The sequence below is a fragment of the Pimephales promelas genome, chromosome 14 (assembly GCF_988280905.1).
Source record: "Pimephales promelas chromosome 14, fPimPro1.hap1.1, whole genome shotgun sequence".
In the NCBI taxonomy this organism is placed as follows: Eukaryota; Metazoa; Chordata; class Actinopteri; order Cypriniformes; family Leuciscidae; genus Pimephales; species Pimephales promelas.
In genome coordinates this window covers 1,956,680-1,966,335 of record NC_142782.1, presented here as the reverse complement: position 1 = coordinate 1,966,335, position 9,656 = coordinate 1,956,680, and the positions used below count along the sequence as shown (strand labels likewise).

The 9,656-nt window shown below is 40.6% G+C and overlaps 1 protein-coding gene and 1 long non-coding RNA gene across 5 annotated transcripts in view; one reads left to right on the top strand and one right to left on the bottom strand.

Moving 5' to 3' along the window:
- Nucleotides 1-9,656, top strand: part of LOC148973614 (uncharacterized) — a 543,652-nt gene that overhangs the window by 313,718 nt on the left and 220,278 nt on the right. The gene's annotated exons all lie outside the window — the stretch shown is intronic.
- The window catches only part of adgrd2 (adhesion G protein-coupled receptor D2), a 55,772-nt gene continuing 46,157 nt past the window's right edge, over nucleotides 42-9,656 (bottom strand). For 2 of the 4 annotated variants that reach the window (XM_089119256.1, XM_089119258.1), the window contains exons 21-26: nucleotides 1,901-1,942; nucleotides 1,764-1,817; nucleotides 1,541-1,682; nucleotides 1,383-1,441; nucleotides 778-814; nucleotides 42-623 (exon numbers count right to left, since the gene is read on the bottom strand). In XM_089119256.1, the coding sequence (XP_088975382.1) occupies nucleotides 616-623; nucleotides 778-814; nucleotides 1,383-1,441; nucleotides 1,541-1,682; nucleotides 1,764-1,817; nucleotides 1,901-1,942 (342 nt within the window). In that variant the 3' untranslated portion in view covers nucleotides 42-615. The remainder of the gene's footprint in view (nucleotides 624-777; nucleotides 815-1,382; nucleotides 1,442-1,540; nucleotides 1,683-1,763; nucleotides 1,818-1,900; nucleotides 1,943-9,656) is intronic. The other 2 variants (XM_089119257.1, XM_089119259.1) reach the window with 2 other exon arrangements.

Here is a 9,656-nt window from a genome sequence, read left to right as displayed (position 1 = left end):
TGTGGGAGAGATTCTTCGTCTGAATCAATTCGAACCAAAACTTTTTCTAATAATTTTATTCTAATCCAATATAATTTCCTGTGTCTCATTTTAAAAACATACACACATGACTACAGAGATACTCACTTTCCACATCGAAGCAAACCAACGAAACATTAGTTTTAATAGTGAGTAAAAAAGTAATACTGCAGTTTTATATGCATCGTACAAAAATAGGGAATAAAATAATTATGTACAATAATGCATAATTCAGTGGGGTAGTAGAATTACAGCATTAATACAGCAACACAATCAGTCTGGATGTGTTTTTAAAGTGTCCTGCCATCAGATTCACACACACACACAGACCACGTCACTATTAATCATGTGTTATTGACATACTGACCGATGACGATCACACACTCCTGTTCTCAGCACTGAACATCTACTGTACATACAGCAGCACATTACTATGATGCCAGTGTTGTTGAGCTGGACGTGGAGATGTGATTACACACACACACACACTCTCAGTGCTGGGAATGAGCCGGCCGGAGGATTGTGGAGGAGGCGAGTGTGTGTGTGAGTTATGTCTTCATCCCGGGATCAGTCACGAGTTATAGTGCCGTCTTCTCCTCAGCAGCCTGTGGTGAAGAGGAGAGAAACAGCAGTGTGTGTGTGTGTGTGTGTGTGTGAGCGCATCATTTAAAACATTCACCAGATTATGAGCGGTGTTAGTGAAGAACTAGTGTGCCCCCTACAGCCTGAGTGTGGACACATACACACACACACACACACCTTTACCTGAAGGCTTGAAGGCCGTCAGCTGAACCACCTGAAAGCAAACAGCCTGCTGGGATTTATTACGACACATTCAGTGTATTAGTAAAGCTCTTCTTACGGTTCACATTGCTTTATTAAAGCAGCCTCACAAAAAAATCATAATGTAATGTTCTATCATAATATCATGACTTATAGTTGAGTTTAGGAGATTACAGATGGACTCTTCTCAACATTTATTTGATCAAAAATACAGTGAAATATTACTACAATTTAAAATAAACAGTTCTCTGTGTGAATATATAGTAAAGTGTAATTTATTCCTGTGACGTTCAGCATCATTATTCCAGTCTTCAGAGTCACATGACCCTTCAGAAATCACTCTGATATGAGGATCTGATGATCAGTTTTATCAATCTATCAATATTGAACGCACTTTTGCTGCTTCGTATTTTTGTGAAAACTGAGATTTTTCTGGATTCTCAAAAATTTTGAAAAGTTTGAAATCGAATCTTTTGCAATATTATAAATATCTCTACTGTCACTTTTGCTCAATTAAAAGTATTAATGTTTGGACAGTTTCCCCAACAATATGAAGCAGCTCGTCTGGTTTTGCAGCTTACCTGACTCTTGTGGGCTGCTTTTAATGGGAGATTCACAATTTTGTCCTCTTTATAAGATTCTAGAGGAAAGGACAGATGTTTTATCAAGTACACAGGCTTTTTAGCGACTAAAGGTGACGGTAACACACTGAAACGAGCAGCGCACGAGTCTCACACACCGTTCTTGAAGGTGAGCGGGTTAGCGCTCGCGGGAGTCGAGCTCTCGCTGCTCTCAGGAGTGGAAAGAGTCGGCAGACTGTGTACCCATGATGCACTGGGGGACTTCTGCGAGGGCAAGAAGCTGATTGGCTGAGAGCAGTTCTGCAAGAGGACATGACATCAAAAGTGAGTTCGATAACCGAGAAACGGGTCATACGTGAATCAGCAAAAACAAGGTCTTACTGTAAATGACAAGGCTTTCCGCTTGTCCTGAATCCTCCTTATCGCGCTCCGCACCTGCGTCAGCACACACACTCATGTACAGTACACTGTTGCAATCATGACACGGAAACATGAACACACCAGAGATGGAGTCATACCTCACTGTTGTAAACCGCATACACCAGAAATATGTACAGCCCCTGGAACATGAACACTCGATTATGGCCAAAATCATGAACATAATTATTGAGATCACAATTAAGTTATTAAACATTAAGCATGTGGTCTTTATGAGTGAGTCATTAAATCATTCACTTAACTGATTCATTCAAATGGCGGATTCAATCAGGGAAAAAGCATGTGGTCTTTATGAGTGAGTCATTGAATCATTCACTTAACTGATTCATTCAAATGGATGATTCATTCAGGGACAAAGCATGCGTACCCCTATCGGGTTTTTTTCAGGCGAAAAATTAAGTTTAAATTAAGTTTTTTTCTGATAGAGGGCCATGAGACTTAAACCTGACTGCAAAAATGGAGGCTCTAGACCCTTCCAGAGGTGAGATATCGAAACTCAAAATTTCGACCCGAAAAAAAAACGACAGTGGTACCCCTTACGTTTTTTTTTCGGGCGAAAAATTAAGTATCCCCAATCTTCTCGAAACTCTGGATTCTGATAGAGGGCCATGAGACTTAGACCTGAGTGCAAAAATGGAGAGCTCCTTCTCAGCTCTGGAAGGGTCTAGAGCCTCCATTTTTGCAGTCAGGTTTAAGTCTCATGGCCCTCTATCAGAATCCAGAGTTTTGAGAAGATTGGAGAAACTTAATTTTTCGCCCGAAAAAAAAAACAAAAACGAAAGGTGTACCACTGTCGTTTTTTTTTCGGGTCGAATTTTTGAGTTTCGATATCTCACCTGTGGAAGGGTCTAGAGCCTCCATTTTTGCACTCAGGTTTAAGTCTCAGTGCCCTCTATTAGAATCCAGAGTTTTGAGAAGATTGGGGATACTTAATTTTTCGCCCAAAAAAAAAAAACGTAAGGGGTAACACTGTCGTTTTTTTTTCTGGTCGAAATTTTGAGTTTCGATATCTCAGCTCTGGAAGGGTCTAGAGCCTCCGTTTTTGCACTCAGGTTTAAGTCTCATAGCCCTCTATCAGAATCCAAAGTTTCAAGAAGATTGGGGATACTTAATTTTTTGCCCCCCCCAAAAAAACGTAAGGGGTAACACTGTCGTTTTTTTTTTCGGTCGAAATTTTGAGTTTCGATATCTCAGCTCTGGAAGGGTCTAGAGCCTCCATTTTTGCACTCAGGTTTAAGTCTCATGTCCCTCTATCAGAATCCAGAGTTTTGAGAAGATTGGGGATACTTAATTTTTCGCCCCCCCAAAAAAACGTAAGGGGTAACACTGTCGGTTTTTTTTTTTCTGGTCGAAATTTTGAGTTTCGATATCTCAGCTCTGGAAGGGTCTAGAGCCTCAATTGTTGCACTCAGCTTTAAGTCTCATGGCCCTCTATCAGAATCCAGGGTTTCAAGAAGATTGGGGATACTTAATTTTTCGCCCCAAAAAAAACGTAAGGGGTAACACTGTCGTTTTTTTTTTCTGGTCGAAATTTTGAGTTTCGATATCTCAGCTCTGGAAGGGTCTAGAGCCTCAATTTTTGCACTCAGGTTTAAGTCTCATGGCCCTCTATCAGAATCCAGAGTTTTGAGAAGATTGGGGATACTTAATTTTTCGCCCCCCCAAAAAAACGTAAGGGGTAACATTGTCGTTTTTTTTTCTGGTCGAAATTTTGAGTTTCGATATCTCAGCTCTGGAAGGGTCTAAAGCCTCCATTTTTGCACTCAGGTCTAAGTCTCATGGCCCTCTATCAGAATCCAGAGTTTTGAGAAGATTGGGGATACTTAATTTTTCGCCCCCCAAAAAAAACGTAAGGGGTAACACTGTCGTTTTTTTTTCTGGTCGAAATTTTGAGTTTCGATATCTCAGCTCTGGAAGGGTCTAGAGCCTCCATTTTTGCACTCAGGTCTAAGTCTCATGGCCCTCTATCAGAATCCAGAGTTTTGAGAAGATTGGGGAAACTTAATTTTTCGCCCCCCCAAAAAAAACGTAAGGGGTAACACTGTCGTTTTTTTTTCTGGTCGAAATTTTGAGTTTCGATATCTCAGCTCTGGAAGGGTCTAGAGCCTCCATTTTTGCACTCAGGTCTAAGTCTCATGGCCCTCTATCAGAATCCAGAGTTTTGAGAAGATTGGGGATACTTAATTTTTCGCCCCCCAAAAAAAACGTAAGGGGTAACACTGTCGTTTTTTTTTCTGGTCGAAATTTTGAGTTTCGATATCTCAGCTCTGGAAGGGTCTAAAGCCTCCATTTTTGCACTCAGGTCTAAGTCTCATGGCCCTCTATCAGAATCCAGAGTTTTGAGAAGATTGGGGATACTTAATTTTTCGCCCCCCAAAAAAAACGTAAGGGGTAACACTGTCGTTTTTTTTTCTGGTCGAAATTTTGAGTTTCGATATCTCAGCTCTGGAAGGGTCTAAAGCCTCCATTTTTGCACTCAGGTCTAAGTCTCATGGCCCTCTATCAGAATCCAGAGTTTTGAGAAGATTGGGGAAACTTAATTTTTCGCCCCCCCAAAAAAAACGTAAGGGGTAACACTGTCGTTTTTTTTTCTGATCGAAATTTTGAGTTTCGATATCTCAGCTCTGGAAGGGTCTAGAGCATCCATTTTTGCACTCAGGTCTAAGTCTCATGGCCCTCTATCAGAATCCAGAGTTTCAAGAAGATTGGGGATACTTAATTTTTCACCCAAAAAAAAAATGTAAGGGGTAACACTGTCGTTTTTTTTTTCTGGTCGAAATTTTGAGTTTCGATATCTCAGCTCTGGAAGGGTCTAGAGCCTCCATTTTTGCACTCAGGTTTAAGTCTCATGGCCCTCTATCAGAATACAAAGTTTTGAGAAGATTGGGGATACTTAATTTTTCGCCCCAAAAAAAAAAAAACGTAAGGGGTAACACTGTCGTTTTTTTTTCTGGTCGAAATTTTGAGTTTCAATATCTCAGCTCTGGAAGGGTCTAGAGCCTCCATTGTTGCACTCAGGTTTAAGTCTCATGGCCCTCTATCAGAATCCAGGATTTCAAGAAGATTGGGGATACTTAATTTTTCGCCCCAAAAAAAAAAACGTAAGGGGTAACACTGTCGTTTTTTTTTCTGGTCGAAATTTTGAGTTTCGATATCTCAGCTCTGGAAGGGTCTAAAGCCTCCATTTTTGCACTCAGGTCTAAGTCTCATGGCCCTCTATCAGAATCCAGAGTTTTGAGAAGATTTGGGAAACTTAGATTTTCGCCCCCCCAAAAAAACGTAAGGGGTAACACTGTCGTTTTTTTTTCTGGTCGAAATTTTGAGTTTCGATATCTCAGCTCTGGAAGGGTCTAGAGCCTCCATTTTTGCACTCAGGTCTAAGTCTCATGGCCCTCTATCAGAATCCAGAGTTTCAAGAAGATTGGGGATACTTAATTTTTCGCCCAAAAAAAAAAAAACGTAAGGGGTAACACTGTCGGTTTTTTTTCTGGTCGAAATTTTGAGTTTCGATATCTCAGCTCTGGAAGGGTCTAAAGCCTCCATTGTTGCACTCAGGTTTAAGTCTCATGGCCCTCTATCAGAATCCAGAGTTTCAAGAAGATTGGGGATACTTAATTTTTCGCCCAAAAAAAAAAAACGTAAGGGGTAACACTGTCGTTTTTTTTTCTGGTCGAAATTTTGAGTTTCGATATCTCAGCTCTGGAAGGGTCTAGAACCTCCATTTTTGCACTCAGGTTTAAGTCTCATGGCCCTCTATCAGAATCCAGAGTTTTGAGAAGATTGGGGATACTTAATTTTTCGCCCCCCAAAAAAAACGTAAGGGGTAACACTGTCGTTTTTTTTTCTGGTCGAAATTTTGAGTTTCGATATCTCAGCTCTGGAAGGGTCTAAAGCCTCCATTGTTGCACTCAGGTTTAAGTCTCATGGCCCTCTATCAGAATCCAGAGTTTCAAGAAGATTGGGGATACTTAATTTTTCGTCCCCAAAAAACAAAACGTAAGGGGTAACACTGTCGTTTTTTTTTCTGGTCGAAATTTTGAGTTTCGATATCTCAGCTCTGGAAGGGTCTAAAGCCTCCATTGTTGCACTCAGGTTTAAGTCTCATGGCCCTCTATCAGAATCTAGAGTTTCAAGAAGATTGGGGATACTTAATTTTTCGCCCAAAAAAAAAAACGTAAGGGGTAACACTGTCGTTTTTTTTTCTGGTCGAAATTTTGAGTTTCGATATCTCAGCTCTGGAAGGGTCTAAAGCCTCCATTTTTGCACTCAGGTCTAAGTCTCATGGCCCTCTATCAGAATCCAGAGTTTTGAGAAGATTGGGGAAACTTAATTTTTCGCCCCCCCAAAAAAAACGTAAGGGGTAACACTGTCGTTTTTTTTCTGGTCGAAATTTTGAGTTTCGATATCTCAGCTCTGGAAGGGTCTAAAGCCTCCGTTTTTGCACTCAGGTCTAAGTCTCATGGCCCTCTATCAGAATCCAGAGTTTTGAGAAGATTTGGGAAACTTAGATTTTCGCCCCCCCAAAAAAAACGTAAGGGGTAACACTGTCGTTTTTTTTTCTGGTCGAAATTTTGAGTTTCGATATCTCAGCTCTGGAAGGGTCTAAAGCCTCCATTGTTGCACTCAGGTTTAAGTCTCATGGCCCTCTATCAGAATCCAGAGTTTCAAGAAGAATGGGGATACTTAATTTTTCGCCCAAAAAAAAAAAAACGTAAGGGGTAACACTGTCGTTTTTTTTTCTGGTCGAAATTTTGAGTTTCGATATCTCAGCTCTGGAAGGGTCTAAAGCCTCCATTGTTGCACTCAGGTTTAAGTCTCATGGCCCTCTATCAGAATCCAGAGTTTCAAGAAGATTGGGGATACTTAATTTTTCGCCCAAAAAAAAAAAACGTAAGGGGTAACACTGTCGTTTTTTTTTCTGGTCGAAATTTTGAGTTTCGATATCTCAGCTCTGGAAGGGTCTAAAGCCTCCATTTTTGCACTCAGGTCTAAGTCTCATGGCCCTCTATCAGAATCCAGAGTTTTGAGAAGATTGGGGAAACTTAATTTTTCGCCCCCCCAAAAAAAACGTAAGGGGTAACACTGTCGTTTTTTTTTCTGGTCGAAATTTTGAGTTTCGATATCTCAGCTCTGGAAGGGTCTAGAGCCTCCATTTTTGCACTCAGGTCTAAGTCTCATGGCCCTCTATCAGAATCCAGAGTTTCAAGAAGATTGGGGATACTTAATTTTTCGCCCAAAAAAAAAAAACGTAAGGGGTAACACTGTCGTTTTTTTTTTCTGGTCGAAATTTTGAGTTTCGATATCTCAGCTCTGGAAGGGTTTAGAACCTCCATTTTTGCACTCAGGTTTAAGTCTCATGGCCCTCTATCAGAATCCAAAGTTTTGAGAAGATTGGGGATACTTAATTTTTCGGCCCCCAAAAAAAACGTAAGGGGTAACACTGTCGTTTTTTTTTCTGGTCGAAATTTTGAGTTTCGATATCTCAGCTCTGGAAGGGTCTAAAGCCTCCATTGTTGCACTCAGGTTTAAGTCTCATGGCCCTCTAGCAGAATCCAGAGTTTCAAGAAGATTGGGGATACTTAATTTTTCGCCCAAAAAAAAAACGTAAGGGGTAACACTGTCGTTTTTTTTTCTGGTCGAAATTTTGAGTTTCGATATCTCAGCGCTGGAAGGGTCTAGAACCTCCATTTTTGCACTCAGGTTTAAGTCTCATGGCCCTCTATCAGAATCCAGAGTTTTGAGAAGATTGGGGATATTTAATTTTTCGCCCCCCAAAAAAAACGTAAGGGGTAACACTGTCGTTTTTTTTTCTGGTCGAAATTTTGAGTTTCGATATCTCAGCTCTGGAAGGGTCTAGAGCCTCCATTTTTGCACTCAGGTCTAAGTCTCATGGCCCTCTATCAGAATCCAGAGTTTCAAGAAGATTGGGGATACTTAATTTTTCACCCAAAAAAAAATGTAAGGGGTAACACTGTCGTTTTTTTTTCTGGTCGAAATTTTGAGTTTCGATATCTCAGCTCTGGAAGGGTCTAGAGCCTCAATTGTTGCACTCAGGTTTAAGTCTCATGGCCCTCTATCAGAATCCAGGATTTCAAGAAGATTGGGGATACTTAATTTTTCGCCCCAAAAAAAAAAAACGTAAGGGGTAACACTGTCGTTTTTTTTTCTGGTCGAAATTTTGAGTTTCGATATCTCAGCTCTGGAAGGGTCTAGCTTTTTGCACTCAGGTTTAAGTCTCATGGCCCTCTATCAGAATTCAGAGTTTTGAGAAGATTGGGGATACTTAATTTTTCGCCCCCCCAAAAAAACGTAAGGGGTAACACTGTCATTTTTTTTTCTGGTCGAAATTTTGAGTTTCGATATCTCAGCTCTGGAAGGGTCTAAAGCCTCCATTTTTGCACTCAGGTCTAAGTCTCATGGCCCTCTATCAGAATCCAGAGTTTTGAGAAGATTTGGGAAACTTAGATTTTCGCCCCCCCAAAAAAAACGTAAGGGGTAACACTGTCGTTTTTTTTTTCTGGTCGAAATTTTGAGTTTCGATATCTCAGCTCTGGAAGGGTCTAGAGCCTCCATTTTTGCACTCAGGTCTAAGTCTCATGGCCCTCTATCAGAATCCAGAGTTTCAAGAAGATTGGGGATACTTAATTTTTCGCCCAAAAAAAAAAAAACGTAAGGGGTAACACTGTCGGTTTTTTTTCTGGTCGAAATTTTGAGTTTCGATATCTCAGCTCTGGAAGGGTCTAGAACCTCCATTTTTGCACTCAGGTTTAAGTCTCATGGCCCTCTATCAGAATCCAGAGTTTTGAGAAGATTGGGGATACTTAATTTTTCGCCCCCCAAAAAAAACGTAAGGGGTAACACTGTCGTTTTTTTTTCTGGTCGAAATTTTGAGTTTCGATATCTCAGCTCTGGAAGGGTCTAAAGCCTCCATTGTTGCACTCAGGTTTAAGTCTCATGGCCCTCTATCAGAATCCAGAGTTTCAAGAAGAATGGGGATACTTAATTTTTCGCCCAAAAAAAAAAAACGTAAGGGGTAACACTGTCGTTTTTTTTTCTGGTCGAAATTTTGAGTTTCGATATCTCAGCTCTGGAAGGGTCTAAAGCCTCCATTGTTGCACTCAGGTTTAAGTCTCATGGCCCTCTATCAGAATCCAGAGTTTCAAGAAGATTGGGGATACTTAATTTTTCGCCCAAAAAAAAAAACGTAAGGGGTAACACTGTCGTTTTTTTTTCTGGTCGAAATTTTGAGTTTCGATATCTCAGCTCTGGAAGGGTCTAAAGCCTCCATTTTTGCACTCAGGTCTAAGTCTCATGGCCCTCTATCAGAATCCAGAGTTTTGAGAAGATTGGGGAAACGTAATTTTTCGCCCCCCCAAAAAAAACGTAAGGGGTAACACTGTCGTTTTTTTTTCTGGTCGAAATTTTGAGTTTCGATATCTCAGCTCTGGAAGGGTCTAGAGCCTCCATTTTTGCACTCAGGTCTAAGTCTCATGGCCCTCTATCAGAATCCAGAGTTTCAAGAAGATTGGGGATACTTAATTTTTCGCCCAAAAAAAAAAAACGTAAGGGGTAACACTGTCGTTTTTTTTTTCTGGTCGAAATTTTGAGTTTCGATATCTCAGCTCTGGAAGGGTTTAGAACCTCCATTTTTGCACTCAGGTTTAAGTCTCATGGCCCTCTATCAGAATCCAGAGTTTTGAGAAGATTGGGGATACTTAATTTTTCGGCCCCCAAAAAAAACGTAAGGGGTAACACTGTCGTTTTTTTTTCTGGTCGAAATTTTGAGTTTCGATATCTCAGCTCTGGAAGGGTCTAAAGCCTCCATTGTTGCACTCA